Consider the following 17,541-nt stretch of genomic DNA (forward strand, 5'->3'; position numbering starts at 1 on the left):
CTTTTGGCCATGATTACAAGTCCTCTCGACTCAGAGTCTCTGTCACTTGGAGACCTCTCTTTCTTTCAGAGATAAGTTATAAATTAACCAGCACTACATTACCTCAAGACTAGTAGGTCTCCTGCTCTGAGGTAACATGAAATATTTTTCCCCTGAACTGTAAGTGTGCCCGGTTAATCATCCTCCCTCTTGGTCGCCTTTAACTCATCTGAACGTATGGATACATCCACTGTGTTACCAGCTTGCATCATGTGGTTTCAGTGTGAGGACTCGAAAACACTCCAAGCCTGGGAGGAAAACAAAAGGAGCTGCTGGCCCACGTGCTGGTGCAGGCAATCCCTCAGGGATGAGCACCCTCCCCACCCCCGCCAGCACTCAGTCACTGGGCTTCGACCCATGGGGTGTGTTAGGACCACCCCCCAGCAAGACTGCCCTGCTGAAGAGAAAACCAAGGGAAAGGCAAACATCTATACAGACAGCTGGGCAGACACACTGAAGTGACTACAGGATGAGGTCTTTGCTTTCAGATACACTCCATTGACTTAATCACTCCAGGGACTTAATCAGAACTTGTTAGGAAATTAAATGGCGTTCAATCAGCAGCAGACTCCGAATCCAAGTTAGGAGAGACGAGTCACTCAGCACACTCAATATTTTTCCCCATGAACATAATTATTTCCTACTCAGAATGGAAGTGGAATTTGCACATGTCACGGACAGAGCCAAGGGGTCCTGAAACGTCTGAAGGATCATGAAAACGAGGACCAGCACTTTATTTACAAATTATCCTGCAGGAAATGAATGGTACAAGTTTATCAGCAAAGTGTACACACCACCAGATACAATCACCACAGAGCCCAATGTAACTTTTAATAAGCTCCTTTCATATGATGGCGATCAGCTGAGCAAACATCATAGTCTGCAGTGTCAGCAGCAAAGGTGACAAAGAGCACAGCACTTGCTGTAGTACAAGGACACACATAGTAAGCAGGCCCGCCCCCTGGCACGGTGCCCATCAGCTGAGGTTAAGTCCACGCTTACCTCTTTCAAGGATTTTAGAATTGAGATTGAGTTCAATTTCTCAAATTAAAAAACAAAAGTTTCGGTGATTTAACAAATTCCAAGTCTATATCCTTTAAAGAGCAAGGAGGCTGTGGTGCAGAGCATGGGAATGCAGGAAACAGGCAGTCACCCATGTGTCGAACTTGACTTCACTGCAATGAAGCACAGCTGCAGCGTTTGGGGACAGTGGGGGACCCCTGCAGCTGGAAAATAACAGGCGCGGGTCCTGGAAAAGGGGGACTTCTCCAGCACTGCTGGACTCAGCCCTGGATGCAGCCTCAAAAGGCAGTGTGGTTTGATCAAATGAACACAAAATAAAGCTAGCCCAAATTCGTTCAGGGAGCTGTACTGTTGCGCTCCCTTTTGCACACTGAATTCTACAGCTATTTCCCACACACTTCCTATCTGTCCCGCAGGCAAGGCTATATAAACTCACATACCCCTGGAGCGCCTCCATTTCTAGTTGCTTGCCTGGCCAGGGGTAGAAAGGCATGATGTTTGTTAGAACGGGGAGAGAGGGGTGATGTGTTCACCTCCTTTCCTTACTGAAATCAGCTGCAAACAGCTTGGGAGAAGGAAGCAGAAAACAGGCTTCACTTCACCCTTAATCCAGGACGAAGCCACTTCTAAGGGCCAACCTTGGATGCACCATTTTTTTTTTTTTTTTTTTTGCAGTATGCGGGCCTCTCACTGTTGTGGCCTCTCCCGTTGCGGAGCACAGGCTCCGGATGCGCAGGCTCAGCGGCCATGGCTCACGGGCCCAGCCGTTCCGCGGCGTGTGGGATCTTCCGGGACTGGGGCACGAACCCGCGCCCCCTGCATCGGCAGGCGGACTGTCAACCACTGCACCACCAAGGAAGCCCAGCTGCACCATTTTATTTCTGGGTTAGGCCACGGGGCCAGGCCACTTGCTAGGAGGGCTTACAGGTACAACAGTTCCAGGCCTCCAGCTGGCCTCCACAAGGCCTTTGGTCCCAGTCTCTGACTGGATTAATTCTCCACCATCCATACTGTATTCTAAGACTGACTACGTAAAGAGGTCACCTGACAGAATCAGCAATGGAAAGGTGGTTTCTTCTAAAATCCAACATGCAATGATTTACTCAATACAAAAAGAACGAGGTAAGAGAAAAATTTCCACGTTTCCTTTTCACTAATTTTACTTATATTTGATAATTTTCACTCAGAATTCTATCAGCTCCTTTTTCAGTATGAGATGTATGTGTGTGGGTGTATGTGTACAATCCCTTGAAAAAACTTTATTTGGTATAACTTCACATTTTTGGTACATGGAAATGATTTTATTTTCATACTGTAGCACAGGAGACATACAATCAATATTTTTTCCTAGCGTGTGCAATATATAAATTATTCACATTAAGAAAAATTAAGAACAGAAAGCTTCATATGCAGGAGGTATTTAAAAATGTATACCTAATTTTGAATTGGCGTTTTTGACAGTATACACTATTAGCTTTATAAATCTGAATGAAAATGACGATATACATTTGAACAAGTACACACAGGGGTCCACTCCAGATACTTAATTCAGTATATGGATAACTCGCTCTTCACTTTGGTCGCTGGGATTCCAGATGCTGAGGCATACGTGAATCTGAAAGATACTTCCAGAAGTATATTTATTACACTGGCATTTTGAAGATTTTTCTTTCTTCTACTCTCCTTTATAACGAGGGGTCCTTTTCTCTTTAAAAGCAAGAAGACCTTCAAGTCTGTCTTTTGTTGGAATAGTCTAAGAGAAGCAAAACATTGTTATCTATGCCAAACAATAAAAACAATTGTAAAAGTTTAATAAGCTTTAACTAAGGAAACTACCTGGAAGACAATCTAAAATTTTGAAATCATTTGAACAATTTAAATTATGTGACCAAATTTATCATTCTAACTCTAAGATGCTTTTTTTCCCATTTCAAATATACTTGAATAAAATTGACTTTACTTTTTTTAGACAATTTTAGGTCTACCAAAAAACTGAGCAGAAAGTTCAGAGTTCCCATATACTCCCTCAAGCCCCCCCACTGCTTCCCCTATTATTAACATCCTGCATTAATGTGATACATTTGTTACAACTAATGAGCCAATATTAACACAATATTATTAACTAGTCCATAGTTTACATTAGGGATATTCCATGGGTTTTGACAAATGCATAATGTCATGTATCCACCATTACATTATCACAAAGAATAGTTTCATTACCCTCAACATCCCTAATGTGCCGCCTAGTCATACCTTATCCCCCACCCCACTGTCTTTTCCAGAATGTCATATAGTTGGAATCATATAGTATGCAGGCTTTTAAGACTGAAATCCTTCATTTAGTAATATGTATTTAAGGTTCCTTCCTGTCTCTTCCTGGTAGGATAGCTCATTTCCTTTCATTGCTGAATAACACCCCACTTATACATGTACTACAGTTTATCCATTCACCTACTGAAGGACATCTTGGTTGTTTCCAAGTTTTGCCATTAGGAATAAAGCTGCTATGAACACCGGTGTGTAGGATCTTGCGTGGACACACGTTTTCAACTCATTTGGATAAATATGTAACAACATGATGGCTAGATCATGTAGTAAGACTATGTAAGAAATGGCCAAACAGCGGTATCTTGTTTTTATTTGCATTTCTTAATGACATATGATGTGGAGCATATTTACCTATGCTTATTTGCCATCTGTACATCTAATTTGGTGAGGTATCTCTTCAGACCTTATACCCAGTTTTTAATGGGTTATTTTCTTACTGTTGAGTTTTAAAAACTCTTTGTATGTCTTGGATACATGTCCTTTATCAGATATATGTTTTGCAAAGATATTTTTCCCAGTCTGTGGCTTGTCTTTTCATTCTCTTCACAGTGTCTCTTGCAGAGTAGAAGTTAATCTTAATAAAGTCAAACATCAATTTTTTCTTTCATGAATTACACTTTTGGTGTTATATCTAAAAAGCCATGGCCAAACTCAAGGTCTAGAATTTCTACTATATTATCTTCGAGAAGTTTTATAGTTTTTCACTTTACATGTAGGTCTATGGCCCATTTTGAGTTAATTTTTGTGAAGGGTGTAAGGTCAGTGTCTAGATTTTTTTTTTTTTTTTTTGTAGTTGAATGTCCAGATGCTTCAGTACTATTCCTTTTTAAGACTATCTTTTCTTCATTGAATTGCCTTTCCTCTTTTGTCAAAGATCAGTTGACTATATTTGTATGAATCTACTTCTGGGCTCCCTATTCTGTTCCATTGATCTATGTGTCTTTTCTTTTGCTAGTACCACACTATTTTGATTATTGTAGCTTTACTGTAAGTCTTGCAGTCAAGTAGTGTCATTCCTCCAACCTTGTTCTTTAATAGTGTGTTGGCCAATCTGGGTCTTTGGACTTTCCATATAAACTTTAGAACTGATTTGCCAATATTAAGAAAATAACTTTCTGGAATTTTTATTGGGATTGCATTGAATCTATGATCAAGTTGGGAAGAAGTGACATCTTAATAATATTGAGTCTTACTATTCATGAATATGGGATATCTTTTTTTTTTTTTTTTTTTTTTGCGGTACGTGGGCCTCTCACTGTTGTGGCCTTTGCTGTTGTGGAGCACAGGCTCCGGATGCGCAGGCTCAGCGGCCATGGCTCATGGGCCCAGCTGCTCCGCAGCATGTGGGATCTTCTCGGACTGGGGCACGAACCCGTGTCCCCGGCATTGGCAGGCGGACTCTCAACCACTGCACCACCAGGGAAGCCCCTGGGATATCTATTTGTTTAAATTGTGATTTCTTTCACCAGAGTTCCCTCTTTAGCCTGTTGATATGATGAATTATATTAACTGACTTTTGAGTGTTGAACAAGCCTTGCATATCTGGGAAAAAATCTCACTTGGTTGTGGCATATAATTCCTTTTATATATTGTTGGAGGCAGCTTGCTAATATTTTGTTGAGGATTTCTATATGTATGTTCATGAGAGATAATGGTGTGTAGTTTTCCTCTCTTGTAATGTCTTTAGTTTTGTTATCAGGCTAATACCGTCCTCATGGAATGAGTTAGGAAGTATTCCTTCTGCTTCTATTTTCTGGAAAAGATTGTAGATAATTGGTGTAATTTCTTCCTTAAATGGTTGGCAGAATTCACCAGTGAAACCATCTGCGCCCGGTGCTTCCTATTTCGGAAGTTTGTTAATTATTGATTTAATCTCTACAACAAACATAGGACTATTCATATTATATTTCTCCTTGGATAAATTTTGGTATATTTTGTCTTTCAAGGAATTGGTCCATTTCATCTAGGTTATCAGATTTGTGGGCATATATAGTTCACAGTATTCCTTTATCCTTTCAATGTCCATAGAATCAGCAGTAATAATCTTTCTTGCATTTCTGATATAATTTTTATCTTCCTTTTTCATTGATCATCCTGACTAGAAGTCTGTCAATTTTATAGATCTTTACAAAGAACCAACTTTTGGTTTTGTTTTCTATCTATTGTTTCCCCTTTTTCAATTTCACTGATTTCTGCTCTAAAGTATTATTTGTATTCTTCTGATTTGGGATTTAATTTGATCTTCTTTTTCCACTTTTGGAAAGTGCAAAGTTATTATTGATTTTAGATCCTTCTTCTTTTCTAATATACATATTTAATGCTATAAATTTCTCTCTAAACATTGTTTTTCATATATTCCCACAAATTTTGATAAGTTGTATTTTCATTTTGATTTAGTTCAAAATATATTTTAATTCCTCTTGAGACTTTCTCTTTGACAAATGTTATTTAGAAGTATACTGCTTAACCTTATTTAAAAGATTACATCTCACCATTAATAGGTGGGGTTCCATCTATCTTTCTGTGATTGACTTCTAGTTTAATTCCATTGTGGTCTGATGGAATACTTTGTATGATTCCTGTTACATTTGATAAGATGTGGCCAAATATGCTTTTAAATATTTTCTTCAGACTCTGAGGTTGTCCATTTGTAAGAGGTTTGTAATTTAGTTCATTCATGGTATGTGTTCATCAATGACAGGTGGTAATTTATATATACAGACCAGGCGCAGAGTAACACTCTAGCTGTTGCTCCTAATTCATGATACTGCCATGCTTAAATGGGAGCTGACAGTTTCCAATTCTCAGAAAAGGCAGAACAAAACTCTTTTGCTACTTTAGATGCCTTAAAACAAGCACCTAAAGTATCTTTTCATTTTAAAAAGGATGGAAGCGGCTTCCCTGGTGGCGCAGTGGTTGAGAGTCCGCCTGCCGATGCAGGGGACACGGGTTCCTGCCCTGGTCCGGGAAGATCCCACATGCCGCGGAGCGGCTGGGCCCATGAGCCATGGCCGCTGAGCCTGCACGTCCGAAGCCTGTGCTCCACAACGGGAGAGGCCACAACAGTGAGGGGCCCGTGTACAGCTTAAAAAAAAAAAAAAAAAAAAAAAAAAAGGATGGAAGAAAGGAAGGGAGGAAGGAAGATTTGTTCCTCTATAAAAAGCCCTATTAATTTGTGAAGAAAAAAGAAAACTACGTATATGTAATCAAACTAGTGAACTTTCAGTGGGTAGGAGGAAAGGCTCAGAACATCAGGAAAAGCCAATGAGTCTCAAATACTGATGTTTCCTGGAGGCACGTGCTCACAGCTGCCGTCTTCACACTTCTCTACCCTGGAGTGAGGGTTCAAGACCACACCCAGAAAACACAACATGAGCCAGAGAGACAGCTATAGCACAAATGGTACTAACTTAACTATTCTAAGCATTTTCTAAATTACATAGACAGGAGTCATTAGTATGTGGAACAGAATCAGTCATAAGAGCTGGTAACAGTCAAACAGCAGAAATAAATAATTTCAACCCATCTGTATGATTTTTTAATAGTGTATATATATCATGGTTCAGTGATATATAATTTAGTTGACTTATACAGAAGGTAAGGGGTATCTGCATTGAATTTGTGGCTGTATTACATACCTGAGCATAACAAGCTTCTTCTATGGCTAATCCTGTTACTAAATCGACCTGAGGAAAAAATATAATTCATTTCAGCAAGAATTACTTTTAAAAATATGGTATACTCATAAATATAAATTCAAATTTAATAACTTTATTCCAAAAGAACAGAATTCTTTGATGTAATACAGCAAATCAGAAGTATGACCAGCACAAGAAACTCTGGAACCAGGTTGTCTGGGTTCAAATTCTGACTCTACCATATGGGAGCTGTGTAACCTTGGTTACCCAGGTTATTTAACCTCTCTTGCCTCGGAGAAGTGTATCTGAACAGGGAGTTAATTACAGTATGTATCAAATGGGGTTACTGTGAGGAACACATGAGTTAATCTAGGTGAAGTCTTTATAAACTACATAAGCTATACATTGGGTTGGCACATAGTTAGGGTCATATAAGGTTTTTGCTATTAGCATTGTTACTATTTTCTCTTTTTAGAGAAGTTTTTTTAATTAATTCATTTTATTTATTTTATTTTTGGCTGTGTTGAGTCTTCGTTGCTGCGCGTGGGCCTTCTCTAGCTGCGGCAAGCGGCGGTTACTCTTCGTTGTGGTGCGCGGGCTTCTCATTGCCGATGGCTTCTCTTGCTGCGGAGCATGGGCTCTAGGCGCGTGGGCTTCAGTAGTTGTGGCACGCAGGCTTAGTTGTCGTGGCTCACGGGCTCTAGAGCGCAGGCTCAGTAGTTGTGGTGCACAGGCTTAGTTGCTCCAAGGCATGTGGGATCTTCCCGGACCAGGGCTCGAACCCGTGTTCCCTGCATTGGCAGGCGGATTCTTAACCTCTGCACCACCAGGGAAGTCCCAGCATTGTTATTACTATGTAAGAATTTTTAAAAACCAAATACTTTGTAAATTTTTAAAAATGTATTTATTACTAACATATTTAACCTCTTTTTACTGCTGTGAAGGCCAGGAAAATATAGTGGCTCTGGGTCTGCAAGGAAGAAATATCTTTCTTCAAAATTCCTGTAGTTAATTTATCCAAAATACAACTGCTGCAATGAAAAGCCCAATGTAAATGGGTACCTGCATGTAAATGGGTACCTGCTTACTTCTCCCCTGTCCTGGGGCCTCCACTCCTTTGGAGCTATCTCTCCAGAGTAACCCCAGGGCCCCCTGCAGGGTTTATGTGTGTCTCACTGCAGAAAGCACATCAAGAAGTTAAAGATGGTCTCCATCTTTAGGAGGAGCTTTGAGCCAGGAAGTTCTCCTTAGAACATTTTTTTATAATATGATACTGGTGCTGAGAATACACAGAATGCCCTTTTCCTTTGGTTTTCTATGAACTACTAGCCAATAAATCTATTAACTCAATGGCATAAATAATAAGCATGTCATATGCTGCAGCGCATCAGTGAAATTACTGAATTCTGTGATTATGATACTGAAGCAACAACAGATATAAGCAGAATGCAATCACTGATGTAGCTAAAAAGAACCTCAGTAGCTTTCAGTAATCATAGCAGTGAAACAGCTATATTTTAGAATATTAAAAAATAATGGTGCATTTAAGTTAAATCTCCACTACCTATTCCAACAAGAAACTCAAACTTAAGGCACTCACCTCCATCCCTTGATTAATTGCTAATTTTGCCACTCTCATTGCAACAGGTCCCTAAAATTCAAATTAAAGAAACATATTTTAATTATTTATGCAAATCATGTTGTACATCTCAGTCAAATTCAGAAATTCCCTTTGCTGGATACATGGCATAGAGGCAACAACGGCTGTAAGATAGTTGACGGAAAATTTATTTTAGGAGCCTTGCAAGGCCTTAATTAAACAGCAATTGTAATAATCTATTGCACCAGCACGTTACACAGATTTCACAGCATGCTGTAGCACAGCAAACTATATGCTTGGAGGTCAGCAGGTGGTATGTGTCCAGTAGAGGGCTTTTAATTGTTCAGCAAATTTCCCTACAAGTTAAGTAGGAAAAAGAAAAGGAGATAAAGTGTTTGGCACAATAACACACCCATGAGTGGTTCGACAGAACCCTGGGCTTGAGATGAGGCTGACACTATTGATTAACATGGGATTCAGATATCATCTGTTTCAGGCAGTGGAGCTGTATCTTTCTTCCCTGAGCATCAATAACTAACCACGATGATGATGTGTTAGTAAAGATGCGTCCTCCAGGCAGTGCTCCCACATCACACAAAAGCTTCAAGTCCAAATAAGTCCTTCAGGATCTGTGAGGGTCACAGAGGAAAGAATTGGGAGTCCTCTGCGAGAAGGGACACATAACTTTGTCTTAGAAACCATAATCCTCCAGATGGAATTTGATTATTTGATCACATTTTAAATCCCTGAAAATTGTTTATTGGGTGATGAATTAGAATTCAATGGCATGTTTTTTTTTGTTTTTTTGCGGTACGCGGGCCTCTCACTGTTGTGGCCTCTCTCGTTGAGGAGCACAGGCTCCGGCCGCGCAGGCTCAGTGGCCATGGCTCACGGGCCCAGCCGCTCCGCGGCATGTGGGATCTTCCCGGACCGGGGCACGAACCCGCGTCCCCTGCATCGGCAGGCGGACTCTCAACCACTGCGCCACCAGGGGAGCCCCAATGGCATGTTTTAAAGCATCTTTTGAATTAAAATGCAAGAGGCTCTAAATAACAGGCACAACAAAGGACTCCAATAAGTGAATGGATAAATGTATGATGGCATGAAAAATGCCATTTTTCGGTTATCTACTTTAACCTATCTAAATTCTCTTCCTAAATCACATGATGAAAAATCTTTTTCAGAGACTGCAATTTTCCGAGGCTTAGGCCTCGGATTCTTAGTTAGAATCTTTCCAGATGTGATTTGTATGTATGTTACACATACTAGTTTTTTTTATTTCTTTCAAGATCATCAATTCATTTTTTTTTTTTTAACAGAGTGCTCCTCTCAACAAGAAACTTATCCATTCACTTTTATTACCAGTTGACCCAGACAAGTGCTAGTCAAACTTCCATATGCACACAACTCCCCAAGCCCCTGGTTAAAATGGAGATGCAGATTCAGGGGTCTGGCATGGGCCGGGGATTCTGCAAGTCTAACGTTCCCAGTGGACGCCTGGACTGCTAGTCCACAGACCACACTTTGGGCAGCAAGGTTTATAAAACTGGAGAAACAGGAAAATGAAAATGCTATTAGATATAATGCTTAATTAGTTTCTCTTTTAAAATAAAAAACCAGTGCCTCTTCTTTATATACAAACTTTTTTCCTAAGATAGAAAAATGGAAGTAACATATAATACAGAAATCACCTAGAAATACTAATTTTATAGACGCTTTCTAATTATTTAGAAGACTAATCATTTAGTAACAAGGTCTGCAAAAATGAAGATTATTCCACCTCAAATACTGTTTTGTAACTTTTGTATACAGTTTCACAGTTACACATTTTCCAAAGTCATTTGACATCTCCCTTCACCTGGGGAAAAATTAATTTCAGCAATTAATGTTCTCAGAGGCATGTCCTTCAGATGAAAGAGACGATGAGTTCTGCCTGGTTCACCACGTGGTAGGGTGCAGCCAGATGTCAGGTTGGAGGTGGGGAGAAGGGGGCTCTCGGGCGGGGTGAGCTGTGGGCAGTGATGGCATTAACAGCACTGCAGTCACAGGAGAAAGAGCCAGTTCCCAGGAGTGAGATAAGGAACCTGAACCACAGAGGTGCCAAGGGGCTAATGAGCCACCTGGGCAGAGCTCTGGAATAGGGAGCTGAACGCTCCCATCCAAGGATCAGGAGAGGCTGTGAATCTCAGAACTCGGGAGCTGTTTTTTTTTTTTTTAAAAAACTAGTAAAAATCTTTTCTACTTGCTCTCTCTCCATCAATTCAGAGTATAAGACTCTGTGTTACCTCATATGGGGAATAAACTATATAAGGTCCCTGCCCTGAAAGAGCTTATAGCTCATAACTTAACTGAGAAGGACTGAGGTAGCATCAACAGCAGGCAGTGTGGTTTTAGAAACCAACTCAAACGAGAGGACCCGTCTGACAGCTCTCAGGGGACAGGTACATCACAGCAGACCTGGGCCTTGTCTTACAACAAAGAACTCCAAGGATGCCTCCCGAAACTGGATGCGAAACTCCAGACAAATGTGGAGGGTGCATGCATTTTTCTAGAGACAGATTTCATGAGATTTCCCAAAAGGACCCATGGCCTTTGGTTACAAATACTGAGAAGTTACAAATACTGTTTGAGTTAGAGAGGAAGTAATTTTGACTCCAGAAGTTATAAAACTTTACACGCCATTAGGAATAAAGACAAGTCACTAATTGTTTACATAACAAAAATCCTTTAATCCATGATTTCAGAAGAAAGGAATATTTGAAAAATACTCCTAGAAGAGTGAGAGAATCAAGAAACCCCTAATACAGGTCCCTAGATGCGCTGTTGTTAATATTACTCATGAGGATTATGATCTGTGAGTAAATGTGCAGTGAGTCCCAGATTTGAAGTGTAATTGTGAGGAAGCATATTGTGCACAAAGGAGTTAAAACAATGCCTACATCACCATAAAAACAAACACAATAAGACACACAACTGGTGCTGTTCAAGCAGGTTATCTCAGGTTATGGGATCTCAATGAAAGCTCACTTGGCATAATCGACTCTGGGCTCCTTACTTGTGTTTCAGTTTGGGGGCGATCCAGTGTGACAGCCCATCCGTCACTGTTTCTCTTCATGTGTACAGTTCAGGTCAGAAGGGCTAACTTAAGTTGCTGGCAAGTTCTGTCCCACGTGATAAACATGTATGTGATATATTATCAACGTATGGCTACAACAGGGGCCTCAGATTATCTTCAAATCTTAATTTTAATTCTGAAGGCTCTTAACATTAATCTAGTCAATTTGTTATAAAGTTATCTAAAAAGAGTAAAAGAAGGAAATGCAATTAAAGTACCTGAGGTAAAAACTCTCTTGCTAGGTCCAAGGCCTTTCTATAGGCAGCATCACCCTCCTGGTTCTGTTCCAGAACATGGCTGATCAAGCCCACTGCTTTGGCTGCTTGGCCATCGAGCACACGTGCAGAGAAGATGAGCTCTTTGGCCAGGGACATCCCAATGGCACGTGGCAGTCGCTGCGTGCCCCCTGCACAGGGGATGAGACAGAAAATGCAGGCAATGATTTGTCACCCTTTCCTTTTAACACTTCAATGTTTCATTTCTTCTTTTATAAAAACAAACCAGGGCCAGAAGTTTATATGTCAAAATTAGTAACTGGAAAACTACTTCAAGACAGAACCTAATTTCTTAATTAGTTTATAAAATTATTAATCTCCCAAAAGTACTTAAGAACCTTATATCATTATTAAGTGATCCTGACACTGACCATTACTTGCACCATGGCTGGTGTGTTCCTGAATCCAGTCCACAATCATTACCAAGTCAGGAACCACAGGGTGCACCGCAGTTGAGGGGGTCAGGGACTGGCTGGGGAAGGAGTTTTCTCTCCCTCAGAAGGTTCACCAGAGGAATGACAGGTCCATCAAGCTTGGTATTTCGCTTTCAGTTTAGATAAAACATCAAATTCTGAGCAATTCAACTCATGTGCTTTTGAAGACTCATTTACAATTTACAGTAAATGAACCATAAACTAATTTTAATTTAACGAAAATAAAAACAGATAATTACTCATGAAAATAGGCTTTGTCCCGGGGTTTTATTTTTCCGTGCAAGTACTAATCATCCCCTGATGCATTAATCCATTAGATCCATCTATCTGCTCACCCCAATATCTTTGAGTGAAGAGACGGGGATCTCATTAAATAGAAAGCTGGACAAAAAGCAGGTAATATTCTGACTCGGAGCTTCAATTTCTACCAATAAGAATATGAAAATAGCTGCAAATCCTAAATCTTATCTTATAACTCTTATCCTTAAAGTGGCGGCTGGACTGCCCAGGAGGCCAAGGAAAAGCTGACTGCGAAGGTTCAGAAGACAAAAAGCAAACTGATGGCCAAACATCGGAACAAGCTCACTGTGTTTCTCTGGCCCATAAAGTTTAAACTTTTTTTTTTTCTGCACTAGTTACCAACATTTATAAACTGGATGGGTAATTTCATATAAAAGCTAACTTGTACCTGGAAGTTAACTGCAGCTGCACCTTTTAGATGCAGTGCACTCAAGTCTGCCACAGCCTCCACCACTTCCTGCTACTCCAGTACTACAGACTGAGAAGTTTTGATTTTCTTTAAGCAACATTAAAAGGCAGGCAAAATATACTCTTATTCACATCTCAACCAAAAGTGGGGGGGAGACAAGTTTCAAGAAAGCATATTTCCCTTCAATAATTAAGTACATTCCTACATGTTCAACAAACAAAGCACGCCAGCATTGGAAGAACATAGCTTATGATGCTATTATTAAGCAACCATGTTGAGAACGATGACCATGTTTTGAAAATATAGGTGATTAGGAAAAAAAAAACAAAAATAAACCTCAAAAGGATTGACATTTTCAGTAGGGATTGTTTTTGAACATTAAATGAGTACTGCTTCTGTAAATTGCAGTTACTTACTGCTCACACAGCCCAAGCAGTTATAGATGGTAAGTTTAAAGGTATTTTACACAATGTGGCAACAAACACGGTGTGAAAAAATGAAGCACTGACAAATTTAAATCTAACTGTAAACAATGATGTTGCTCAGTGTAGTAAAGATAGGTCTGAAAACTTACGGAACAAGCTATATGGGACAGACAAGTTATTTACAGTGTTTCCAATGGCAGCTGATTAGAACAGAGATATAAATAATACAACCCAGATAGCTATATTTACTCATGGAGCTGATGAGGATTTTCATGAGACTAAAGTACTTACGGATATAGTATTCATGATAAGCACATGTTAGGAAATGATTCTCTGTTGTGTTCTGTGAAAAGTTTAATGTAGATTGGTCGAAATCAACAAATGTGACCCTCAACAGTCATTGTTAGTGCTGCACTTTTTATTCAAAGGAAACTCAATATTTTGCAAGTCCACTTAAGCCAATTCATCATATTATTTTGTTTATGGAATAATTCTCCAGGAATAAAGATTTTATAAATATTTAACAAAGGAACAGTCATGAAACTAACACCATGAAACAGAGCTGAATGGCACTGAACTCTAAGCTTTGATGGATGAAATGGATGCAAACCTAACTGTCTGCTGCAGGGCATGATGTGAGTGTGAGAGGCTTGGTGCTGAAGAGACCTTTCTGTTCTGTTGAAAACACTGCATCACAGGATCCAAGAAAAAATCCTCAACTTGGCTCATCAACTAACACTGCATCCAAGATTTGGCTTTTTTGGTTGACATCACAAGCTATCTACTCTAGGAACCTCATGTAAGTGCAATCATACAGTATCTGTCCTTCTGTATGATGGGCAGAAGGTATGTGTCAGAACTCCATTCCTTTGTAAGGCTGAATAGTACTCCATTACATGAATATGTTTTGTTTATTCTTTCATCTGCTGAGGAACACTTGGGCTGCTTCCATCTTTGGCTATAAGGAATAATACTGCTATGAATACGTGTACACAAACATCTCTTCAAGACCCTGCTTTCAATTCTTTTGAGTAGATACCCAGAAGTGGAATTGCTGGAACATACAGTAAATGCATGTTTAATTTTTTTGAGAAACAGCCACACTGTTTTCCATAGCAGCTTCACCATTTTATACTCCCACGAATAGGGCACAAGTGTTCTAACTTCTCCACATTCTTACCAACACTTGTTACTTTGTGTTTGTTTATTGATGGTAGCCATCCTAATGGGTGTGAAGTGGAATCTCATTGTGGTTTTTGATTTGCATTTCCCTAACAACTAGTGATACTGAGCATCTTTTCATGTGCTTATTGGCCATTTGTATATCTTCTTTTTAATTGGGTTGTTCTGCTGTGGTTGAGTTGAAGGAGTTCTTTATATATTCTGGATATCAATTCCTTATCAGATACATGACTTGCAAATATTTTCTCCCAATTCATGGGTTGCTTTTTCACTGTTGACAGTATCCTTTGAGGCATGCAAGTTTTTAATTTTGATGAAATCCAATTTATCTATTTTTTCTTTTGTTGCCTTTGCTTTTGGTGTCACGGCCAAGAAATAATTGCCAAATCCAACGTCATAAGTTTTTCCACTGTTTTCTTCTAAGTTTTGTACTTTCAACTCTTACATTAAGGTATTTGATCCATTTCGAGGTAATTTTTGTACATAGTATAAGGTAAGGGTCCAACTTCACTCTTTTGCGGGCAGAAATCCAGTTTCCCTAACCCTACTTGTCAAAAGGGACATTCTTAAACAGTTACACAAATATGTGATTTAATTTGCTCATTCTTACCAAAACTTTATCTTTAGGAAACCTGTTTGGTAAGAAATTATCTGGCCCACTTTCATATGCTGCATTCAGTTTGCAGAAATCAAAGACTGATAGTTTGAACTATATTTTTACTTTATGGAATTAAAGGTAACTGACCCTTCACTGGCTCCAGCTATATAATTTCAACCTTTATAAAAATGATGTGACCTGTTCAGTTTGCCTTTGTCAATTAATACTGATAGTGTGAGCAACGAGCCGTACAAATGGAAGTTACTGAACTGCAGTGCAATACGACACAAAAAACTGAATATGATTGATGTGGAATCTCAGACTTCTACAACCATCTCAGGAATAGTTACTCCAAACAGAAATTATTTTTATGCCAACATTCTAGTCCAGTTTGGAAGTACTTCTGCTTATGAACAGCTATTTTCTATTATGAAATAAAGCAATTAGCTCATTAGGGAAGCAAGGTTCACTATAGCATTGCATCCTGCAACTCGAGAGACAAGATGTGCCACTGAGACCTGGTGTGGAAGAAAAGGCGTCAGATATTTTAAGTTCCAAATACAAAAAGAAGTACTAGAGAGAATTTATTTCAATTCATCTATTATTAATTCTGAATACTAAATTCCAATATTAGCTTAGAGTTAGGTAGAAGTGAAGACAGTGTGCTGTATTTCTGTTGGTTGATTTTCTTACACCAGGCCTGCTTCTATAGATCACACAACCTGCTTAGTTCCAATAGGGATTTGAGTTCAGGATCACTAAAGTGCCATCTCTAGATACAGTCTTGATGATTGGAGAAATTAAACAGTAGAACTAAAAATAGGGTTGTCCCCAGTGGAATTAAAATCATTCCACTCTGACAGCCACCCTAATGTATTCAAAATCACACAGGTCTGAGACTCTATTCAAACTTACACTAGTGTCCATCCCAAGAGCTTCCAGCATGGAGCCCTGACTCCTAGTTGGGCCCTGCTCTGAGACTCACAGAGTTTTAGTAACTTGCCCAAAGTCACAAAGTTAGGTTGTAGAAATAGGATCCAAACCTACCTCTGCCTGATTCTTATCTACTATGTGGTAAGACAGTAAAGAGCAACTTATGAAATAAGTTTGTAAGCTGCTTGATAAAAGGTATGGTATATATAAGTAGGTACATAATATAAGTAGGCATATACATATATCAGTGTATCTAGAAAGTTGTCTCTGTGGGATCAGCTGATAGATAATGATCATTTTTTATTCATTTTGCCTGGTTGTATTTCAAAACTGTTCTGCAACAGTAATATGACACTGTAATAGGAATAAAAGTGCTACACTAATTTTGAAGAGCACAGTACAAGGAGACAAAGAGCCAACCACCTGGTAAAAGCCTCTCAAGCCACTTCCTGCCTGTGTCCCCAAGAAGTTCTCCAGGATCTGGGAAGCCTCAGCTCTCCTGGGTTGCAATGTTAACACTAAGGGACCATGGTATCAGGAGGTCATACACTCCCGTGACACTCTTGGCAGGTACCCCACAGTACTACCAAATACGAGAAGTATGAACGGTAGCTGAATCAGCTGTATTTCTGTCAGTTTTCACAATAACTCACAAGGCTCCTGCTAAAATACAAGTAATTTAACCCTTTCCAGGGGCAGTAAATTCAGAGCATGTTTTGCTTCCACAAAAAACAACTACTGTTGAGTCACTTCATCATCTACCAGAAAAAGGCGTTCTGTGGTGGCCCATGAATCCTCATGAAGATCCATCGGAGTAATAAGCAGAAACAGCGTGCCAAAGCCACATTACTATGAAGAGGAAGCATCTTGGACACTGACCCTTCCCTTGCTAATGTGGGAATGCTCAGAAAATGCCAGTTGTTTTCTAAGGCTTTTTGCTTTGGCTCTGTCATCAAGGAGATTCTGATTCCGTGGGTTCTGCTGACCCACTGCTATAAAACATGAGGTAGGAGATGATTCATTTTTAATGAGGCAACAGAATTTACATAACCAAGTGAATATGCACCATTTCAGAATAGTCACCCCAAACGCTGTATACTTGTTATTCAGGACCATTTTGGAATTCCTCTTTTGGAACTCATTTCCAAAATGACACATTTATTCACTCATTCCAGTAGTTATTGCAGCTTCCTGTTCTGGGCAGATGGATACAGCTGTGAACTAAACAAACCCCGGCTCCCA

The 17,541-nt window shown here is 39.6% G+C and overlaps 1 protein-coding gene across 4 annotated transcripts in view; it reads right to left on the minus strand.

The window, feature by feature from the left end:
* Nucleotides 1–720: 720 nt before the first annotated feature.
* Nucleotides 721–17,541, minus strand: part of AUH (AU RNA binding methylglutaconyl-CoA hydratase) — a 163,885-nt gene continuing 147,064 nt past the window's right edge. Inside the window, exons 5-8 of one of the 4 annotated variants that reach the window (XM_030832538.3) lie at nucleotides 11,962–12,149; nucleotides 8,629–8,679; nucleotides 7,029–7,076; nucleotides 721–2,815 (exon numbers count right to left, since the gene is read on the minus strand). In XM_030832538.3, the coding sequence (XP_030688398.2) occupies nucleotides 2,738–2,815; nucleotides 7,029–7,076; nucleotides 8,629–8,679; nucleotides 11,962–12,149 (365 nt within the window). In that variant the 3' untranslated portion in view covers nucleotides 721–2,737. The remainder of the gene's footprint in view (nucleotides 2,816–7,028; nucleotides 7,077–8,628; nucleotides 8,680–11,961; nucleotides 12,150–17,541) is intronic. The other 3 variants (XM_030832537.3, XM_070045808.1, XM_060301219.2) reach the window with 3 other exon arrangements.

This window comes from Globicephala melas, chromosome 6, assembly GCF_963455315.2.
Source record: "Globicephala melas chromosome 6, mGloMel1.2, whole genome shotgun sequence".
Taxonomy (NCBI): Eukaryota; Metazoa; Chordata; class Mammalia; order Artiodactyla; family Delphinidae; genus Globicephala; species Globicephala melas.